The sequence below is a fragment of the Entelurus aequoreus genome, linkage group LG10 (assembly GCF_033978785.1).
Source record: "Entelurus aequoreus isolate RoL-2023_Sb linkage group LG10, RoL_Eaeq_v1.1, whole genome shotgun sequence".
NCBI lineage: Eukaryota > Metazoa > Chordata > Actinopteri > Syngnathiformes > Syngnathidae > Entelurus > Entelurus aequoreus.
This window is the reverse complement of record NC_084740.1, coordinates 78,873,713-78,898,061: the sequence shown is the minus strand read 5'-3', so window position 1 is coordinate 78,898,061 and position 24,349 is coordinate 78,873,713. Positions and strand designations below refer to the sequence as shown.

The following is a 24,349-nucleotide window of genomic DNA, read 5'->3' as shown; positions in this document are numbered from 1 at the left end:
AGTGACCAACAAATGATTATGAAATGCAATATAAAAAAGGAACATCAGCTTGATGACAATTTATCAGAAAACAAACCTTTAATATCGCACAAGACTTGGGAGTTACTGTACAACCGATGTTATGCATGAAGTTAGTGTAGCTCTCAAAGTCTTGGTTTAGACTAGACCAGATTCTAAAAAAAGCTGAACGAATAAAGTTAAAAAATTATGAACAAAAAAATTATTGTATTTCGAATCAACGTTATTCTTAAAAAAGGTCATATTATGATTTTTTTTTTCATACATTTAAAACGTTTCCTTAAAATACTGACATAGTTCAACTTCCTTTTGCTGTACTTTGTGCTTGTTTGATTGGTGAAACAGAGTCATGTGATTCCCAGGCTCTGTTTGATTGGTGAAATCGAGTCAACCGTCAATACTGCGTATGTTGGATTGGTGAAATCAAGTCATGTGACTGCCAGGCTCTGTTTGATTGGTGAAATCGAGTCAACCGTCAATACTGCGTATGTTGGATTGGTGAAATCAAGTCATGTGACTGCCAGGCTCTGTTTGATTGGTGAAATCGAGTCAACCGTCACTACTGCGTATGTTTGATTGGTGAAACAGAGTCATGTGACTCCCAGGCTCTGTTTGATTGGTGAAATCGAGTCAACCGTCACTACTGCGTATGTTTGATTGGTGAAACAGAGTCATGTGACTCCCAGGCTCTGTTTGATTGGTGAAATCGAGTCAACCGTCACTACTGCGTATGTTGGATTGGTGAAACAGAGTCATGTGACTCCCAGGCTCTGTTTGATTGGTGAAATAGAGTCATGTGACTGCCAGGCTCTGTTTGATTGGTGAAATCGAGTCAACCGTCACTACTGCGTATGTTGGATTGGTGAAATCGAGTCATGTGACTGCCAGGCTCTGTTTGATTGGTGAAATAGAGTCATGTGACTGCCAGGCTCTGTTTGATTGGTGAAATCGAGTCAACCGTCACTACTGCGTATGTTGGATTGGTGAAACAGAGTCATGTGACTCCCAGGCTCTGTTTGATTGGTGAAATCGAGTCATGTGACTCCCAGGCTCTGTTTGATTGGTGAAATAGAGTCATGTGACTCCCAGGCTCTGTTTGATTGGTGAAATCGAGTCAACCGTCACTACTGCGTACGCTGGATTGGTGAAATAGAGTCATGTGACTGCCAGGCTCTGTTGGATTGGTGAAACAGAGTCATGTGACTCCCCAGGCTCTGTTTGATTGGTGAAATCGAGTCAACCGTCACTACTGCGTACGTTGGATTGGTGAAACTGAGTCATGTGACAGTGCCTACTGAAAGACGGCTTGCTGACAAAAGAATACGTCTTTGCAAGCCTTAATCGATCTAACGATCGGAATGAAACTCAAAGTAACGGAGTAAAAGTAGCCTTTCTTCTCCTCAAATATACTTAAGTGAAAGTACAAAGTATGTTGCATTAAAACTACTCTGACAAATACAATTCATGCAGAAAGTTACTTACCGTATTTTCCGGACTATAAGGCGCGCTTAAAATATTTTTTTCCCGCCTCAAAACTTGACAGTGCGCCTTATAACCCGGTGCGACTAATGTATGGAGTAAGTTTGTTTGAGCTTACTCACCTCGAAGCTATTTTATTTGGTACATGGTGTAATGATGAGCGTGACCAGTAGATGGCAGTCAAACATAAGAGATAAGTGTAGACAGCACTATGATGGCAATACCTCTCAAGTAAACAACACCAACAGTTTAAATGTTGCATTGACAATATAGAACATTACACATGGCGCTCAAAAATATATCAAAATGTTTTACTACGACGTTGGTAAGCTATGAAACTGCACCGGCGCATTAAACATAGGAGTATTATCATGGTGTGTGTATAAAGTAAGACATATTATCTGGCGTTTTGTTTCGCAATATTATGTAAAAGGAACTTTTCTTACCTACTGCTACCTGCTGATCTGCATTTGGGATCTGCATAAGTCCTGAAAAATTGAGTGCGTCCGTAGTTGGTAAGCTTCTCCTTTTCCTCTATCTTCTTGTTGTGTGACATTCATCCTCCGCTGTTGCCATTTCTAATATAAAGTAGTGTAAAGTTCTTACTTATATCTGTCAGTAAACTCGCCATGAAAGCGCTAAAACATACCGGTGTAGTGAGTTGGCATTATTCACCCAAGGAACTTTAGTTATTAGAGAGTTCCGGTCGGACGGTTTTTCACGGGACACATTTCCTGTGTTGTTGTTGTTTACGGATGAGGAGATGCTGCTCCGTTATTGATTGAAGTAAAGTGTGAATGTCATTAAAACAGTTAGCGCCATCTTTTGACACTTCTTCCACTCCCGTCCTTGCACGCTACACCGCTACGACAAAGACGCTCTCGGAGGTGAGCCACGGAAATAAGACCGCCCACAAAACGGCGCATCCGGAAGCGACTGTCAGAAAGCGGCTTTAAGATGATGTGTAAAACATCATCTATGCCAGTGGTCCCCAACCTTTTTGTAGCTGCGGACCGGTCAACGCTTGATAATTTGTCCCACGGACCGGTGGGGGGGGCGGGCGTGTATTTAAAAAAAATAAAAAATTTTTTTTTTTTTTTTTTACATAAATAAATACAATCATGTGTGCTTACGGACTGTATCCCTGCAGACTGTTTTGATCTATATTGATATATAATATATATATTGTGTTTTTTATGTTGATTTCATTAAAAAAAAAAAAAAAAAAAAAAAAATTGTTTTTTTTTTTTAAATTTCTTGTGCGGCCCGGTACCAATCGGGCCGGTGGTTGGGGACCACTGATCTATGCAACATGTTGCCCAAATAACCCCCAAGGAAGTCTTTTACATTTAGAAAAAAATAAAAATAACATGACTCCTTTAATGCGCCTGCGCCTAATATATGAAAAATAGACCATTGATCTGCAGTGCGCCTTATAATCCTGTGTGCCCTATGGTAAGTAAATGTCCTGCATTACTACCCACCTCTGTGTGCGGCTAATAAAGGCTTTATGATAGCCCCAGTTTGACTCAGTAACAGATAATTCCACTATTCTGTATGGTCTTTGAAAGGTGCTTCCAGGACGCCCCCGTATGCATTGTTTTTAATATCGCTGAAGTGGCGGCAGGATGTACATTCTGCAGCGAGGTGACATTCATCTCTCTAATGGCAAACTGTGTTCTCTTGCCTTATTCAGAAGTCACATCCAGGACGTAAATGAATTACACTGAAGTCGTGGTCAGAGAGTGTGAGCGGAGGCCCTCTCCACTTTAAAGGGGATGTCATCTCCGCGTGGTGTCAGTCCGCGGCTCATAATCCCATTTGGGAGAGGTGAGTTGTGTGCGTGTGTGTTCTTGTATTTCTACCCTTCTTGAGACATCAACAAGGAAAAGTACCTTCCATATGAGGACCGGTGAAGAAGTTAGGACCGAAATCATGGTCACAATCAAAAAACCATTGCATCTAATAGAGAGCCAAATACTAGAGTCCGTGAACATTGCTCCAAAGTCAGGATTTTTTGTTGATTTAATGTGCATACATAAGTAAACATTGACAGGTGCAAAGGCAGCAATATATGATAAAACAAGATGGCAGCTAAAGAAGGACTTCCCTATTCATACCCCGAAAAAACCCGGCAGATTAACAGCTGATTTTACGACTTCCGGTGCTGACGTAAGACAACCCGTATGTGACCATAGGATGAACAAATACACTACAAGACTATAGTGGCCATTAACAGTTAGCTTATACAGTACAATTATGACTTTGTCTTAATTTTGCCAAGTGAAATTCCGATTGTTATTATAATATTGCCAACATTTTAAAGTTTTCCTATAAAATTGTGACTTTCGTTGAGTAAAATTACGACTATTTTCATAAAATTGCCAAAATTGTAAGCTTTTCTTGTAAAATTGCAACTGTTGTTGAGGGAACTTTTATCATAATATTGCACAAATGTTCAGTTTTTCTTGTAAAATGTTGACTTGCGTTGAGTAATACTATGACTTATTGTAAAACTGTCAAAATTCTAAGTTTTTCTTGTGAGATTGTGACCTTTTTCTTGTGAAATTCCAACTCATTTTTCACAACAAGCTTTTTTATATTTGCAAAGTATGTATATATTATTAATGTTGTAAATACACATCTTTGTATATCTAGAAAGGCTGGTACTAAAGAGGGAGGCATTTTTTCGGTGGTCTCAAGAAGGTAACAAATACAAGTGTGTGTGTGTGTGTGTGTTTTTGTATTTCTACCGTTCTTGAGACATCAACAAGGAAAAGTACCTTCCATATGAGGACCGGTGAACAAGTTAGGACATAAATCATGGTCCCAATACGGAAAACCTTTGCATCTAATAGAAAGCCAAATACTAGAGTCCGTGAACATTGCTCCAAAGTCAGGATTTTTTTGTTGATTTAATGTGCATACAAAAGTAAACATTGACAGGTGCAAAGGCAGCGATATATGATAAAACAAGATGGCAGCTAAAGAAGGACTTCCCTATTCATACCCCGAAAAAACCCGCCAGGCCAAAACTAATGCCAAAATTTTAAAGTTTTCTTATAAAATTGTGACTTTTGTTGAGTAAAATTACGATCTTTTTTCATAAAATTGCCAAAATTGTAAGCTTTTCTTGTAAAATTGCGACTGTTATTGAGTGAACTTTTAGCATAATATTGCACAAATGTTCAGTTTTTCTTGTAAAATTTTGACATGCGTTGAGTAAAATGATGACTTATTGTAAAACTGCCAAAATTCCAAGTTTTTCTTGTGAAATTCCAACTCATTTTTCACAACAAGCTTTTTCATATTTGCAAAGTATGTATATATTATTAATGTTGTAAATACACATCTTTATACATCTAGAAAGGGCATTTTTTCGGTGGTCTCAAGAAGGTAAGAAATACAAGAGTGTGTGTGTGTGTGTGTGTGTGTGTGTGTGTGTGTGTGTGTGTGTGTGTGTGTGTGTGTGCGTGCGCGCGATGCCTCAGCAACTGGAAAAGCTCCAGTGCAAAAAGCCTTCCTGCACACGTGCACACACACTTACACGTGCTTTCACATACGCTGCATATATGAGAGTATTTGCCATTAAATGGGAAGCTAAGCACATTAAGATGTCCTCTCTGAAATGGAAGAAGTGTCAAGGGCAGGAGTACATGTGTTAACAATGTGTTCCAACACGAGTCTCGCTGCTCTGCTTAGCGCGTGGAAGTAATGAAAAAAGATGTAGAAGGCGGCGGTTCATTTAAATAACAATGCCATTCCAGTTAAACATTTGAAAAAGGTTTGAAGCCAAAATACCGTGGTATGTACAATACTGTTACACCCATACATGTTCTTCATTATCCTAGGATCAGGATTACGCACACAATGCTGGACTAAATCTCACAAAATGTTGTGAATGGGTTGGACGTGAGCAAAAGACGAACATATTACATTTCAGGTACAAATTATAAAAGTGAAAATTTCACAATTTAGGGCTTTTTTGTCAATTGTGTTAACATTGTGACATCTGAAAACGAGTAATCATCAAGTGTCAAACAATAATGTTCACTTTAGTGTCTTTCACCTTTTACTTTCTGACAAGCAGTGTCCTCTACAGTGGACATGCACTGCAAAAAGTCAGTGTTCAAAAACAATTAAAAAAAAAATACAAAAATGAGGGGTATTTTATTTGAACTAAGCAAAATTATCTGCTAATAGAAGAAGAAAATGTGGCTTGTCAAGACTTTCCAAAACAAGTCAAATTAGCTAACCTCAATGAACCCAAAAATACATTAAAGTCCTACTGAAAGCCACTACTAGCGACCACGCAGTCTGATAGTTTAGATATCAATGATGAAATCTTAACATTGCAACACATGCCAATACGGCCGGGTTAACTTATAAAGTGACATTTTACATTTCCCGCTAAACTTCCGGCTGAAAACGTCTATGTATGATGACGTATGCGCGTGACGTCAATGGTTGAAATGGAAGTATTCGGACTCCATTGGATCCAATACAAAAAGCTCAGTTTTCATCTCAAAATTCCACAGTATTCTGGACATCTGTGTTGGTGAATCTTTTGCAATTTGTTTAATGAACAATGAAGACTGCAAAGAAGAAAGCTGTAGGTGGGGATCGGTGTATTAGCGGCCGGCTGCAGCAACACAAGCAGGAGGACTTTGACTTGGATAGCAGACGCGCTATCCGACGCTAGCCGCCGACCGCACGGATGATCGGGTGAAGTCCTTCGTCGCTCCGTCGATCGCTGGAACGCAGGTGAGCACGGGTGTTGATGAGCAGATGAGGGCTGGCTGGCGTAGGTGGATAGCTAATGTTTTTAGCATAGCTCTGTGAGGTCCCGTTGCTAAGTTAGCTTCAATGGCCTCGTTAGCAACAGCATTGTTAAGCTTCGCCAGGCTGGAAAGCATTAACCGTGTAGTTACATGTCCATGGTTTAATAGTATTGTTGATCTTCTGTCCATCCTTCCAATCAGGGATTTATTTATTTTGTTTCTATCTGCAGTTAAGCCCGATGCTATCACGTTAGCTCCGTAGCTAAAGTGTTTCGCCGATGTATTGTCGTAGAGATAAAAGTCACTGTGAATGTCCATTTCGCGTTCTCGACTCTCATTTTCAAGAGGATATAGTATCCCAGGTGGTTTAAAATACAAATCCGTGATCCACAATAAAAAAAGGAGAGTGTGGAATCCAATGAGCCAGCTTGTACCTAAGTTACGGTCAGAGCGAAAAAAGATACGTCCTGCACTGCACTCTAGTCCTTCACTCTAACGTTCCTCATCCACAAATCTTTCATCCTCGCTCAAATTAATGGGGTAATCGTAAACAATGGGGAAATGTGAGGAGCCTTTCAACCTGCGACGTCACGCTACTTCCGGTACAGTCAAGGCTTTTTTTTATCAGCGACCAAAAGTTGCGAACTTTATCGTCGATGTTCTCTACTAAATCCTTTCAGCAAAAATATGGCAACATCGCGAAATGATCAAGTATGACACATAGAATGGATCTGCTATCCCTGTTTAAATAAAGACAATTCATTTCAGTAGGCCTTTAAAATAAGTATATTCTCACTAATAACAAGTGCACTTTTCTTGGTAGAAAAAAAAAATTAGACCTTTTTTGCTCAATACGTTGAAAAATATTCTTAAATGAAGTAAATGCTAGTGCCATTATCTTGACATAATGATATGCACTCGGCATCATATTCTCACTAATAACAACTGTACTACTATACGAGTACGTATTTTCTATTGTTTCATTGGAAATAAAATATATATATATATATATACATATATATATATAAAATAAAAATAACATAAAACTGCTTAGTGAGAAGAATTATCTTATCAGACAGAAAATAAGCAAATATCACCCTTATTTGACATATTTCATCTTACTTAGATTTCACTTTTTGCAGCGTGGTTATATCAGTCTGGGAAAGGCTGTTTCCCACACTGTAAAAAGTGAAATGTAGAGATGTCGATATATGCGTTAAAATGTAATATCGGAAATTATCGGTATCGTTTTTTTTATTATCGGTATCGTTTTTTTTTTTTTTTTTTTTTTTAAATTAAATCAACATAAAAAACACAAGATACACTTACAATTAGTGCACCAAGCCAAAAAACCTCCCTCCCCCATTTACACTCATTCACACAAAAGTGTTGTTTCTTTCTGTTATTAATATTCTGCTTCCTACATTATATATCAATATATATCAATACAGTCTGCAAGGGATACAGTCCGTAAGCACACATGATTGTGCGTGCTGCTGCTCCACTAATAGTACTAACCTTTAACACTTCATTTTACAAATTTTCATTAATTACTAGTTTCTATGTAACTGTTTTTATATTGTTTTACTTTCTTTTTTATTCAAGAAAATGTTTTTAATTTATTTATCTTATTTTATTTGATTCATTTTTTTAAAAAGTACCTTATCTTCACCATACCTGGTTGTCCAAATTAGGCATAACAATGTGTTAATTCCACGACTGTATATATCGGTTGATATCGGTATCGGTTGATATCGGTATCGGTAATTAAAGAGTTGAACAATATCGGCATATCGGATATCGGCAAAAAGCCATTATCGGACATCCCTAGTGTTTATGGCCGACAATAAAGACTTTTGCTCAGTAAAGTGATGGATGGAATTCATGTCCTCAAAGCGTCTCGACAGACGTTACAATATTTGAACAAGTTTTCTCTGTCGTGTCCGTGTGTCGAAAATTGTTATGCGCTTCTTTTTTTATTTGATTTTGTGCGTGGCATAGATTTGCCGTGCGCAGAGGACGCTTGAGCAGTGCGCAATTGCACAGGCGCGCACCTTAGAGGGAACGTTGGCGTACAGAGACAAACCCGCGATATATCCAGTATATTCCATACATCGCCCAGCCCTACACTAGGTGTGGTGAAATGACCACAGGGTTTCCCACACATTCATTTATTTGTGGCGGCCCGCCACGAAAGAATTACGTCTGCGACAAATAAAAAAAATAAATATATATATTTTTTTGTCCTGTCCAGCTTCTCAGGCAAATCATATAGTAGATGTAGATGCCCGTATCGGCTGTTCAGATTTACTTTACAAAAGAGAAGTGTAGGATACTTCTCTTGTTGCCTTATTTGTATTTGACCACTACTGTTTCCTGTTTATATGTTACTGACTGTGGCAGGACACCTCTGCCTCTGTTTCACTTTATGTTGCTGGTAAATAATATGGTTGTAGTAGTAGGCTAAAGTTAAATGATTTAGTATGCACTAATTAAAGGGGCAGAGCTTTAAGAGACATTTTAGCTTTTATATTTTTATAAGATATATTTTTTGTAAGAACCACAATTAATAAATATATTTCAGTGAATAACTTATTGTTCAAATCTGTATATGAATTTGTACATAAAGTGTTGTAATTATATTGTAAAATGGATGGACGGACGTTTAAAACAAAACTGTTATTATTAATTAGTAAGTATACATTTTTTGAGCCTTTTTAGAGAAAATCAAATCATTGTAGTAAATTATGCAAATTGCTCGATAATGTCATGGTGACCACGCCCATAGCCACGCCCCCACCGCCACAGGTATCTTGGCAGTTTATGGGAAACACTGGACCCTCTGCATTTGACCCATCCCCTTGTTCCACCCCCTGGGAGGTGAGGGGAGCAGTGAGCAGCAGCGGTGGCCGCGCTCGGGAGTCATTTTGGTGATCACTTTTAAAATAATAATAAAATACTTCACCTTCCAGACCTAAACCCGTTACCGGGCGGACTTCAAGCTCTTCAATCTTCAACAAAGCCCGCGGTTTGGCCGCCGCCCGGCGATCCATCCGCGCTCGGGCGCCCGACTCGAGCGAGAAATGAAGTAATAGGACGTGACACGACAACTATTTAAGACATTTTCTCCCGGCTCCGCCATTTTCTCATCAATCAGCGCTCCCTGCGACTGACGACGGCGTCAATTAGCCGCCTGCTTGGATGCTAGCTTATGTGTGGTCAATTATATCCAATTAGAGGACTGTCATAGTCTGCGACGCCGCTGACATTTACCGCCTAATGCTATCATCCCAAAAAAAAAAAGCAAGCTTTCAATTACAACGGCGGACGGGGCTGGAAAAGTTGCGTTGGCCCGGGTCGCAGTTAGCGAATAAGCAGTTATGAGAACAAAGAAAAAAGTCAATTACTTTATCTGTGCCCCCCCGACTGCCTCCACTAAATGTCAAGATCATAGCGTCCCCCCTGGGCTTAAAGGGGATGATATCAAAAGGCGTCTGTGTTGCTTTATGTTCCACTAAATAACACGGCTCTCTCTCATCATTGTCCTCCTCCGCCTTCACTTCGGCCTTTAAGTCGCCGCAGATAGCCAGCCGACCGACCGACCGACCGACCGACCGACCGACCGACCGACCGACCGACCGACCTCGCCCTGCGCGTTCAAAGCAAGTGAGCCTTCCATTGTTGTGGATGGCGAGGATGTGCCCATCCTCTGCTTGGTGTTGGCTTTCAAACACCTTGCAACACAATGCTCTTTTTTTTGTTTTTTTGCCTGCAGGACAAGCAAGAAAAAACACTTTCAGGCTAATGTTACAGAAAAAAAAGGACAGATAACTGCAAGTCTGTTAAAGCGACAATGTGCGGTAATTTAATCTAAAAGCTTTTGTCAGGCAAGGAATCATACTTGGTGTTTAGAGACAGCAAAATAAATATATCTTTTTGTAATAAAAAAATACAAAACTTAACTGTGGATGTACGTGTTGTTGTACTGCATGGCTATGATCATTTGGATTTTTTAGTTCAAAATAGGGTTGCACCAGTACTAATAACTGTATTAGTATAGTACCGCGATACTAATGAATAATTTTCAGTACTATACTAATAACTGTATACCGGTATTAGTATGATTATCTTGTGTGATGACTGTATTATGATGATAGTATATATCTGTATCATGAATCAATTTAAGTGGACCCCGACTTAAACAAGTTGAAAAACTTATTGGGGTGTTACCATTTAGTGGTCAATTGTACGGAATATGTACTGTACTGTGCAACCTACTAATAAAAGTCTCAATCAATCAAAAAAAAAAACTGCGATACTAATGAATCCTTTTCGGTACTATACCGCCTCTGAAAAGTACCGGTCCACCACCTCCCCGCGCCAGCGTCGTCGTCATGTCGAGTCATTGCTGGTTTCAGACGAGCATGTTCGGCAGCGCACAATCACAGAGTACTTACAAACAGACACAGTGTGTAGACACAAAAGGGAGAACGGACGCATTTTGGCTTAAAAAGTAAAAATAAAGGTGAAGTTATAACACTGAAACGCCCTCAGGAAGAGGTAGCTTTAAGACATGGCTAGCTAGCTAGCAGCCAACGTCCATCCGCCGTCGGCAGTGATTTAGCTACTTCTAAATCACTAATCCTTGCCTCCATGGCGACAAATAAAGTACGTTTCTTACAAGTATCATTATCACTGCAGGACAAGGAATAGCTAAACATGTTTCACTACACACCGTAGCTCACTGGCGTCAAAATGTAAACAAACACCATTGGTAGATCTACACCTAATATCCACTGTAATGATACCAAGTACAGGCACGTACAACTAGGATTACATCGATATTTTGTGGCATCACGACATCTTCTTTCATTTAAAAAAAAATGTATATTATGTTTATAAAGTCAGTAAAAATGTCCCTGGACACATGAGGACTTTGAATATGACCAATGTATGATCCTGTAACGACTATAAGTGATTATTACATTTGAACAGAAGTGTAGATAAAACATGTTAAAAGAGAAAGTAAGCAGATATTAACAGTAAATGAACAAGTAGATTAATAATCAATTTTCTACCACTTGTCCTTAATATTGTGTACAAAATAATAGGTGTATAAATGACACAATATGTTACTGCATATGTCAGCAGACTAATTAGGAGTCTTTGTTTGTTTACTTACTACTAAAAGACAAGTTGTCTTGTATGTTCACTATTTTATTTAAGGACAAACTTGCAATAAGGAACATATATTTAATGTACCCTAAGATTTGCTGTTAAAATAAAGCCAATAATGCAATTTTTTTGTGGTCCCCTTTATTTAGAAAAGTACCGAAAAGTACAGAAAAGTATCGAAATAATTTTGGTACCGGTACCAAAATATTGGTATCGGGACAACACTAGTTCAAATACATCAAATGTAAAATTGCTGTGATTGATTCAAGCTACGCTAATTTCTCGGTAGCACATTAGCTAAAATAGCAACAAGTACTGTATAAAGTTTTATAATGGTAACAATGTCTTGGCAATCTTCTGAAACACACATTTTTGTCAAACAATCACTGCAAAATGTAACAAAAACATTTAGAAAAAAATGTTCAATGTCTTTGGAGATTTTTGGACTTGCAGTCGTTTCTCCCCACATTGCGCTTCAAATGTTGGGGCTTCACTACATCGCGGATTTTAAAGATTTTTAAAGCATACTGTACAATTTTTTGTTCCTAAATTAAATATTTACAAACATACAAAGTGCTAAATAAACTAAAAATAGCAATACTACAGTAGTATTGGCCACTTAGAGGGGACCAAACCAATCAGAGCGCACTGTTTTGTATCCTGGCCCCTGATTGGCTCAGCCTCAGGCAGCATTACTATATTACAGTGTTTTTCAACCTTTTTTGAGCCAAGGCACATTTTTTTGCGTTGAAAAAATGCGGAGGCACACCACCAGCAGAAATCATTAAAAAACAAAACTCAGTTGACAGTAAAAAGTCGTTATCGCAATTGTTGAATATGACTTTAAACCATAACCAACCATGCATCAATATAGCTCTTGTCTCAAAGTAGGTGTACTGTCACCACCTGTCACATCACACCCTGACTTATTTTGAGTTTATTGCTGTTTTCCTGTGGGTAGTGTTTCAGTTCTTGTCTTGCGCTCCTATTTTGGTGGCTTTTTCTCTTTTTTTGGTATTTTCCTGTAGCAGTTTCATGTCTTCCTTTGAGCGATATTCCCCGCATCTACTTTGTTTTAGCAATCAACAATATTTCAGTTGTTTTTGTCCTTCTTTGTGGGGACATTGTTGATTGTCATGTCATGTTCGGATGTACATTGTCTTTGCACCACAGTAAGTCTTTGCTGTCGTCCAGCATTCTGTTTTTGTTTACTTTGTAGCCAGTTCAGTTTTAGTTTCGTTCTGCATAGCCTTCCCTAAGCTTCAATGCCTTTTCTTAGGGGCACTCACCTTTTGTTTATTTTTGGTTTAAGCATTAGACACCTTTTTACCTGCACTCTGCCTCCCGCTGTTTCCGACATCTACAAAGCAATTAGCTACCGACTGCCACCTACTGATATAGAAGAGTATTACACGGTCCCGAGCTCTACACAGCACCGACACTCAACAACAACACATCACTTGCAGACTATAATTACTGTTTTGCAAAAAATATTTTTAAACCAAATAGGTGAAACTAGATAATCTCCCACGGCACACCAGACTGTATCTCACGGCACACTACTGTGCCGCGGCACAGTGGTTGAAAAACACTGCTATATTAGATTAAAAGAGTGTAAAGTGGTGTTATTTCATGTGCAGAGGGCTTTTATATTGCTGAAATAATAAATACTTTTGGCGTAGCATTTTTGAGAAAATATCACCAAGTTAACACTATCTAAGAAGTCTTCTAAAACTGGTACAATTTCATGAATAAAATACAATTAAATGCCATTTAACCAAAAAAAAAAAAAATACAATGAAATAATATTTTAAAGAATAATTTAAAAAAAAAAGTATAACCAGTTTTTTTTTATTCTGCACAAAATGCGAGAGAAACATTTCAAAAAATATATTAGATTTTTTAGTCCCTATTTAAAACGTAAAAAAATCGAAACAAATGTGTTAATTTCTCAAGTTAATGTTAATTATGACTTCCGATGTAAAGCAAATGACAGCAGTTTTATTCAAGTTAAAGTACCACTAATAGTCACACACACACACACACTAGGTGTGGTGAAATGACCCTCTGCATTTGACCCATCCCCTTGTTCCACCCCCTGGGAGGTGAGGGGAGCAGTGAGCAGCAGTGGTGGCCACGCTCGGGAATATTTTTTTCGGATCTAACCCCCAATTCCAACTCTTTATGCAGGGAAGTAATGGGTCCCATTTTTTATAGTCTTTGGTATGACTCGGTATGACCTACCCATCTCAGGGCGGACACTCTAACTCAGGGGTCACCAACGCGGTGCCCGCGGGCACCAGGTAGCCCGTAAGGACCAGATGAGTAGCCCGCTGGCCTGTTCTAAAAATAGCTCAAATAGCAGCACTTACCAGTGAGCTGACTCTATTTTTTTAAATTTTATTTACGAGCAAGCTGGTCTCGCTTTGACCGACATTTTTAATTCTAAGAGAGACAAAACTCAAATGGAATTTGAAAATCCAAGAAAATATTTTAAAGACTTGGTCTTCTTTTAATTAAATAAATCCATTAATTTTTTTTACTTCGCTTCTTATAACTTTCAGAAAGACAATTTTAGACAAAAAATACAACCTTAAAAATGATTTTAGGATTTTTAAACACATATACCTTTTTACCTTTTAAATTCCTTCCTCTTCTTTCCTGACAATTTAAATCAATGTTCAAAGAAATAATGATTTGTCTTTGTTAGAAATATAGCTTGGTCCAATTTGTTATATATTCTAACAAAGTGTAGATTGGATTTTAACCTATTTAAAACATGTCATCAAAATTCTAAAATTAATCTTAATCAGGAAAAATTACTAATGATGTTCCATAAATTATTTTTTTAATTTTTTCAAAAAGATTTGAATTAGCTAGTTTTTCTCTTCTTTTTTTTTTCGGTTGAATTTTGAATTTTAAAGAGTCGAAATTGAAGATAAACTATGTTTCAAAATGTAATTGTCATTGTTTTCGTGTTTTCTCCTCTTTTAAACCGTTCAATTAAGTGTAAATATCATTAATTATTAATAATAACATAGAGTTAAAGGTAAATTGAGCAAACTGGCTATTTCTGGCAATTTATTGAAGTGTGTATCAAACTGGTAGCCCTTCGCATTAATCACTACCCAAGAGTTAGCTCTTGGTTTCAAAAAGGTTGGTGACCCCTGCTCTAACTACTAGTCCACTGAGCAGGTCTATTTATTATATCTAGTTATTTTTAGTTTAACTGAAAATGTTTTATACCCGCGAGGAATGAGACAAAAATTGCATGTCCAGCTCGGACTTTGCCAGTCGTTCACTACTTTGTTGCTGCATAAAAAAACAACAATTGGTGTTTATTAGGGGTGTAACGGTACACAAAAGTTTCGGTTTGGTACATACCTCGGTTTAGAGGTCACGGTTCGGTTCATTTTCGGTACAGTAAGAAAACAACAAAATATTAATTTTTTGGGTTATTTATTTAGCAAATTTGCAAAATCTTCCACCAAAAATATTATTCTTAGTGTAATATTTGATGTGAAGTAATGGGAACCTTGGATAGGTCAATAATTCATAATAACATTGATTTTGATTCAATATTATGTTTTGAGCAATGACAGTTTGAAAGAAAGAAAAAAACAGCTTTGTTTTATTAGTCAACATTGCAACTTTTTCTAAATTAAATTTAACCTTTAAGCTTTTTTATTTCACTTTTGTTATGTTTTTGTTTATTTGAATAGTATTTTTAGAATGTGCCTTTAAAACATTAGCTGTGGGCCGCAAATGGCCTCCGGGGCACACTTTTGACACCCCTACTATAGATAATAAAACATTAAATGTGATAAATCTATGGATAAAAAGCAGAGCCTGGCGACGCATGCGCGTTTATCATAACTCTCTCTCTCTCTCTGTCTCTGCCCCTCCCTCACACAATTTGTTTTGTTTTCAACCCCTTCTTAACCCTGAACGTACATTGAAAATACACGCAACCCTAACTCAAAATGCCGGACATTTGAGGCATTTAAGAAACTCCGCCCTGACAGCTGTCAGGTCCGGTGAAAAGAGGACGTATGGTCAGTCTATCCTAGCCCGTTAGCTGCTAGCATGCTTGGTGTGCATTGTTTACACAACGTGCGTTACGCTACTTAATATGTCCGTGTGGAAACTCGTTCGGTACACCTCCGAACCGAACCGGAACCCCCGTACCGAAATGGTTCAATACAAATACACGTACCGTTACACCCCTAGTGTTTATTAAAAATAGCAACGTTTGTTGTCCTGTGAAGCTAAACGTGGTCGACTGATAAAACGCAGTAAATATGATCATTCCATTTGCAAAAAGTGGGAGAACAATATCACATTTATCGAAACCGTTCCGTCCCTAGTTGGCGATTGGCCAAGCAGAGTCCGCTTTAAAGGCCTACTGAAATGCATTTTTTTAATTTAAACGGGGATAGCAGATCCATTCTATGTGTCATACTTGATCATTTCGCGATATTGCCATATTTTTGCTGAAAGGATTTAGTAGAGAACATCGACGATAAAGTTCGCAACTTTTGGTCGCTGATAAAAAAAAGCCTTGCCTGTACCGGAAGTAGCGTGACGTCACCGGAGGAAAGGCTGCTCACATTTTCCTATTGTTTACACCAGCAGTGAGAGAGATTCGGACCGAGAAAGTGACGATTACCCCATTAATTTGAGCGAGGATGAAAGATTTGTGGATGAGGAACGTGAAAGTGAAGGACTAGAGTGCAGTGCAGAACGTTTTTTTTCTCGCTCTGACCGTAACTTAGGTACAAGCTGGCTCATTGGATTCCACACTCTCTCCTTTTTCTATTGTGGATCACGGATTTGTATTTTAAACCACCTGGGATACTATATCCTCTTGAAAATGAGAGTCGAGAACGCGAAATGGACATTCACAGTGACTTTTATCTCCATGACAATACATCGGTGAAGCACTTTAGCTACGGAGCTAACGTGATAGCATCGGGCTTAACTGCATATAGAAACAAAACAAATAAGTCCCTGACTGGAAGGATAGACAGAAGATCAACAATACTACCAAACTCTGGACATGTAACTACACGGTTAATGCTTTCCAGCTTGGCGAAGCTTAGCAATGCTGTTGCTAACGACGCCATTGAAGCTAACATAGCTACGGAACCTCGACAGAGCTATGCTAAAAACATTAGCTCTGCACCTACGCCAGCTCTCATCTGCTCATCACGACCCGTGCTCACCTGCGTTCCAGCGATCGACGGTACGACGAAGGACTTCACCCGATCACCGATGCGGTCGGCGGCCCGGAGACGGAGGAAGTCAAGGTGAGGTCGCCGGCTAGCGCGTCTGCTATCCATCTCAAAGTCCTCCTGGTTGTGTTGGTGTAGTCCGCCGCTAATACACCGATCCCACCTACAGCTTTCTTCTTTGCAGTCTCCATTGTTCATTAAACAAATTGCAAAAGATTCACCAACACAGATGTCCAGAATACTGTGGAATTTTGCCATTTTGTATTGGATTCAATGGGCTCCGAATACTTCCGCTTCAACCGTTGACGTCACGCGCAAACGTCATCATATCGAAACGTTTTCAGCCGGAAGTTTGCCGGGAAATTTAAGTCCGCTGCTAATACACCGATCCCACCTACAACTGTCTTCTTTGCAGCCTTCATTGTTCATTAAACAAATTGCAAAAGATGTCCAGAATACTGTGGAATTATGAAATGAAAACAGAGCTTTTTGTATAGGATTCTACGGGGTACCATAACTTCCGTTACTCTGACTTCGTCACGCGCATACGTCATCATACCGCGACGTTTCAGCCGGATATTTCCCGGGAAGTTTTAAATGTCACTTTATAAGTTAACCCGGCCGTATTGGCATGTGTTGCAATGTTAAGATTTCATCATTGACATATAAACTATCAGACTGCGTGGTCGCTAGTAGTGGCTTTCAGTAGGCCTTTAACCAAGGAGTGGTGATGATTAATGATGCGTGTGTCAAGTACATACAGTAAATATCATTTACAGCCAGAGAACATGAGACGCGAGAAGGCTATAACGTGGTTAGACGTGCCAAGAAGGCGAGCGGCACAACAATATGCAAATGGCGGCACTTGAAGCCACCGACATCAAAGCAGCCAGCCAGCCAGCCGCAAATAGAACAAAAGCATTAGTCGCAATAAGACTTATTGGCCCTGAGGGGGCGTCAGGACCCCGAACCGCTTGTTGTTGATTCTCGTGGCGATAAAACCAGCGTCTACCAGCGCCTATGTACATACAGCGGGAGAGTGGATTTAATCGTGCTAATTAGAATGCACTCAAGGCAACAAATGCAACATCTACCGGAATAATCTGAGAGAAAAGATCTCCACTTCAATTTATTCACTGCAAACCACCCCCACCGCCCATCATCATCATCATCATCATCATCACTCCTCCTAACCATCTCTTTGTTTTTTTTCCAGGGGCGGAAGACATGTTTTTGGTAGACCAGTTGCCATTTCCAGGACGAGCCGCACGGCGCACTCAAGTAGGTTCCAGCATGACAGCAATACTGTGACTAGTACACTTGGGTAGGCTTTAGTACACTGCAAAAACTGACATCTAAGTTAGATAAATATGTCAAATAAGGGTGATATTTGCTTATTTTCTGTCTGATAAGATCATTCTTCTCACTAAGCAGATTTGATGTTAGAGTGTTTTACTTGTTTTAAGTGTTTTGGTCCTAAATGATGTCAGTAAGATATTACAGCTTGTTGCTGAGATTTGATGAGCTATATTGAGTAAAACATGCTTGAAACTAGAATATCAACTGTTGTGTCATCAACACTCACAAGTATAAAACTACTTTTTTAAAGTCATCATTTCTTATTTCAAGCATGAAATACAAAAGTCATGACTTTGACACAATTGTGTCTCATAATTAAAACAGATGACAGCCAAATGTACTTTGCTGTTTTATTTCCAATGAAACAATAGAAAACACGTACTCATATAGTAGTACAGTTGGCACAGTACAGTAAACTGACAGTTAATATTTAAACATTTAACATTTCTAACAATTTTGAACAGAAATAGTTCATGCACATTCAGGTAAATTCTTCAAAATTACAATAAACATTTTTTTTGGCCGGGGGCCGGGCTGTATATGTGCGCACTAATTGACTGAAAGAGCACGCACTTGGCGCGATGATGTCATGTTATCCATGGAAAAATGCATTTTTAGACAATATGATTTGCCTGAGCGTTGCCTTTTTGCCTTTCCATTAAGAACAATAAATTAGTTGTTATCATAAGTTTGTTGGTTTCAAGAAATGTAATGCCGAGCGCATATCATTATGTCAAGATAATGGCACTAGCATTTACTTCATTCAAGAATATTTTTCAACATATTGAGCAAAAAGGTCTAATTTTTTATTTTTCTACCAAGAAAAGTGCACTTGTGAGAATATACTTATTTTAAGCTATTTTTGGGTTCATTGAGGTTAGCTCATTTTACTTGTTTTGGAAAGTCTTGACAAGCCAAATTTTCTTATTCTATTGGCAGATAATTTTGCTTAGTTCAAGTAATATACCCCTAACTTTTGTAATTTTTTTTTCTTGTTTTTGAACACTGACTTTTTGCAGTGTAGGGCTGCACATACAAATCAATTCGCATCCGATCCACAATTCTTATTCACATCGATTCGAAATCGACTCATCATTTTCAAAAATCGATTACCGTATTTTTCCGAGTATAAGTCGCACCTGCCGAAAATGCATAATAAAGAAGGAAAAAACCATATATAAGTCGCACTGGAGTATAAGTCGCATTTTTTTGGGAAATGTATTTGATAAAAGCCAACAGCAAGAATAGACATTTGAAAGGCAATTTCAAATAAATCAAGAATAGTGAACAACAGGCTGAATAAGTGTACGTTATATGAGGCATAAATAACCAACTGGTATGTTAACGTAACATATTATGGTAAGAGTCATTCAAATAACTATAACATATAGAACATGCTATACGTTTACCAAACAATCTGTCACTCCTAATCGCTAAATCCCATGAAATCTTATACGTCTAGTCTCTTACGTCAATGACATCAATAATATTATTTGATATTTTACGCTAAAGTGTTCATCATTTCACACATAAGTCGCTCCTGAGTATAAGTCGCACCCCCGGCCAAACTATGGAAAAAACTGCGACTTATAGTCTGAAAAATACGGCATGTTGTATTTTATATTGCTACCACGGTACATTTTTAGTCTACTTAATACCTGCATTATCCTTTCCATCCTTTGAAACTGAGCTACTGTGTGGAACAATTTCCCTTGTGGATCAATAAAGTTTGTCTAAGTCTAAGTTGAATTAAAGCTGCGTGTTAACTCGTGTTCGGTAGATCTACCCAAGCTGTACACTGACTACACTGCAAAAAGTGAAATCTAAGTAAGACGAAATATGTCAAATAAGGGTGATATTTGCTTATTTTTTGTCTGATAAGATAATTCTTCTCACTAAGCAGATTTTATGTTCGAGTGTTTTAAGTGTTTTGCTCCTAAATGATGTCAGTAAGATATTACAGCTTGTTGCTGAGATTTGATGAGCTATATTGAGTAAAACATGCTTGAAACTAGAATATCAACTGTTGTGTCATCAACACTCACAAGTAGAAAACTACTTTTTTAAAGTCATCATTTCTTATTTCAAGCATGAAATACAAAATCATGACTTTGACACAATTGTGTCTCATAATTAAAACAGATGACAGCCAAATGGACTTTGCTGTTTTATTTCCAATGAAACAATAGAAAACACGTACTCATATAGTAGTACAGTTGGCACAGTGCAGTAAACTGACAGTTAATATTTAAACATTTAACATTTCTAACAATTTTGAACAGAAATAGTTCATGCACATTCAGATGAATTCTTCACAATTACAATTAAACATTTTTTGGCCGGGGGCCGGGCTGTATATATGCGCACTAATTGACTGAAAGAGCACGCACTTGGCGCGATGATGTCATGTTATCCATGGAAAAATGCATTTTTAGACAATATGATTTGCCTGAGCGTTGCCTTTTTGCCTTTCCATTAAGAACAATAAATTAGATTTTAGTATAAATTTGCTGGTTTCAAGAAATGTAATGCCGAGCGCATATCATTATGTCAAGATAATGGCACTAGCATATACTTCATTTAAGAATATTTTTCAACATATTGAGCAAAAAGGTCTCTTTTTTTTCTACCAAGAAAAGTGCACTTGTTATTAGTGAGAATATACTTATTTTAAGGTATTTTTGGGTTCATTGAGGTTAGCTAATTGTACTTGTTTTGGAAAGTCTTGACAAGCCAAATTTTCTTTTTCTATTGGCAGATAATTTTGCTTAGTTCAAGTAAAATACCCCTAACTTTTGTATTTTTTTCTTCTTGTTTTTGAACACTGACTTTTTGCAGTGTACTTCAAAGTGCACGTCCCTCGACCGGATCTTTTTAAAACGGGGGTACCGATCCTACCTGTGGGTGGCATCATGCCGGGGGACATGAGACCGGGGACAGTGTGCGGCATGATGTGAGGGTTCTCCGGCGATGTCACGCTCTGGGTTCTCTTCGGGGGCCGCCCGGGTCTGGAGCTGTAAAGAGACAAAGACACAAGGCGCTTGAGTGGCGGTGGTGGTGTGCCCGGGTGCGGGAGGGGGGCGGTGTTAACATTACCGAACGAGCAGTGTAAATACATTTCCTTTCAAGGACAGTTGCTTTCTGCAGCTCAACATAATAGACTTCCACAACTAATTAGATTACACGCTGAATTCATTTCCTTTTATTGAAGATCAACCACTTTTTGATGCATAATTCATAACCCGCACCTCGTTACCTGTTCCTCTCCGCATTAATATCCCCGCGCCCCGCCCCCGCCCCCGCACCATTCCAATTGCCTCGTTTGCATATGCTAAACTCTTCGGCCTCGGTCTGGAAAATTACATGTTAACTTGTTATAATTATGGCAGTCAGGCCACTATTGATTTATGAGGCTTCTTAAAACCAAATATGTGTAGTTGTGGTAATGAATGGTATTTTAAGGTTCTTCAGGAAATTAAAAGGCAATGGCTGCCTTAGGAAATGTTCCGCTTGCTTGATTTAATGCGTGCCGTAGCTGGAAGGTGGTGTGACAGAGTGATTCAGACCTGTTGGACCACTCTGACGGGGGTTTATTACACCCGACGAGGGTGCGAGCAGATCCAGCCGTGATAAATGACCGAGTCACCTGACGGGGGACGGGGGGGGAGAGGAGGACAAAAGGCAGATAGCACCCGGGCTGACTTTCCGCCGCCTCTTTCTGCTTGGCGTGTTAATACGGCGGCGAGCGGCGATCGATAGCTACTTTGCCGGCTCACAGTTACGGAGAGAGGCCTTCGGGGGTGCGAGTAAAAGCATATCATCAAGGAGCGAGGGGGCAAAAGTCTATAAAGGTATACTCTTTACGAAGAAGGTGTCTCGGAGCTGACGAGTTATGGCCGACTTGACACCGCTGACATATTGACGTCGTAAATTACGCCGCGTACAATAGTCGCGGCTTTATCGGGCTACTAAATCCTCTGTAAAATGAGCTTGCTTTTATCTTAAAGGTCTCGTATTATAGCGTTTTTCAGCAACTTTAAATACGCCTCACAGGCGCCACACTCCCGGCCCAAGTCTCGCCTCCTTGCTGGGATTGAATACTTTTAGTATGGGACACAGTTTAGTGTGTGTGTGTGTAGCTTTAATGATGATTAGCTTTGTTTGTCCACGCCCATCACAGAGTGTCTCCAATAAGCTCAATCATTTAAAAAAAAAATCTATTTTGGAAAATTCTGAATCGGTTTTGAATCTAAATAAATAATCAACTCTAGTTTCTTTTAAGCACACCTATTTAGTACATACACTAGGGATGATACTCGAAACCGGTTTTCCCGGTTGTTCGATAAGAAAAGAACCGAGTCCTCGGACTCGAATCCCTTTTTAAAAACCGGTACCCGTTATCGAGACCACTATAGTAAAGGAAAAGAGTTGGTTCTATATTCGAATCCCTCGGAACGAATCCCGTCCCGACCAGAAATGCTCCGTGGTACGTCAAAATAAATGACGTGACGTAGCTCAGTCATTAGGCGCAGATAGCGAAAGCAGGAAAAAAATGGACGGGAAAAAGCGCTCCGAGGTGTAATAAAGTTCAAAACAAAAGGTATAATCCAATGAATAACTTTACTGAGAGATTTGAGCAGGGTACAAACACATGACCAACACTTTTACCACCAACCGGAAACATAGCAACCAGGCTAGCACCGCACCTCCTTTACGGCAGCTGTCGCAACCTTCTTAAAACAACCGCAGCACATACATATATATACAACACATCTCCCTTTTTTAACTTTTGTTTTTCTTTCCTTGTAAACGTTACAAAATCACACTGTAGATGTGTTGTCTGTCTAATTATAAATAATGCAGACGAGGCGTGTTGGCTGACTTCTTGACGTTTACTTTCACGGGTGGCGACATGCAACAACACTTTTCGGGGCTACCGCGCATGCTCGTCACTCCCGTTGCATGCTGGGTAGTGTAGTTGTTATATTCCCTAGCTCATAACATCTTTCCCCCTATAAAGAAATAATGTTAACTCAATAAAGTGTATTTCTTTTTTTAGCTTTAACTTTTCATTTTTTAGCATTGTAACCACATTTGCAAACAACTTTTCTATTCATAGAATTTTCTTTCAATAAAGAAATAAAGTGCAAAAATGTCAAAGCATCATAACAAACAGTTATGTTCCAATAGCAGCAGAAGTGCACTTTTTGGAGAGCTGTATTATTTCCAGTTTTGTGCCCAAGGGACTGATTTTATTTAACACTATATTATTATTTATACACCTATAGTGATCACAGAGACAGCTTGTTTTTTTGTTATTGTATATATTTGTTTTTCTGAAAAATCCCACTTAATATACTTTGGGTAACAACAGTCAATATTTTTTTTTTTTTTTTTTTAGGGGGGCAACAGTCAATATTTAATTATTTATTAGATTTTATTTTTTTCTTATATAATAAAAGTGAGCTTTTGTTAAACCAAATATTGTGTGTTTTTTTCCATATACAACAACCTATCTGGACTCCATAAGAGAATCGATAAGGAATCGGTTCGATAAGAGGATTCCATAATGGGCTCGAACTCGATCATTTCTTATCAAACATCATCCCTAATGTACACACTGTAACTCTACACTTGTTCTACAAACCCCGTTTCCATACGAGTTGGGAAATGGTGTTAGATGTAAATATAAACGGAATACAATGATTTGCAAATCCTTTTCAAGCCATATTCAGTTGAATATGCTACAAAGACAACATATTTGATGTTTAAACTCATAAACTTTTTTTTTTTTTTGCAAATAATCATTAACTTTAGAATTTGATGGCAGCAACACGTGACAAAGAAGTTGGGAAAGGTGGCAATAAATACTGATAAAGTTGAGGAATGCTCATCAAACACTTATTTGGAACATCCCACAGGTGAACAGGCTAATTGGGAACAGGTGGGTGCCATGATTGGGTATAAAAGTAGATTCCATGAAATGCTCAGTCATTCACAAACAAGGATGGGGCGAGGGTCACCACTTTGTCAACAAATGCCTGAGCAAATTGTTGAACAGTTTAAGAACAACCTTTCTCAAGCAGCTATTGCAAGGAATTTAGGGATTTCACCATCTACGCTCCGTAATATCATCAAAGAGAATGTGGAGAAATCACTGCACGTAAGCAGCTAAGCCCGTGACCTTCCATCCCTCAGGCTGTACTGCATCAACAAGCCACATCAGTGTGTAAAGGATATCACCACATGGGCTCAGGAACACTTCAGAAACCCACTGTCAGTAACTACAGTTGGTCGCTACAT

The 24,349-nt window shown here is 38.7% G+C and overlaps 1 protein-coding gene across 1 annotated transcript in view; it reads right to left on the bottom strand.

Moving 5' to 3' along the window:
• LOC133659242 (dachshund homolog 1-like) overlaps nt 1-24,349 on the bottom strand; it is a 254,149-nt gene that overhangs the window by 178,824 nt on the left and 50,976 nt on the right. Inside the window, exon 3 of the mRNA XM_062061975.1 lies at nt 20,945-21,060. Within this exon, the coding sequence (XP_061917959.1) occupies nt 20,945-21,060 (116 nt within the window). The remainder of the gene's footprint in view (nt 1-20,944; nt 21,061-24,349) is intronic.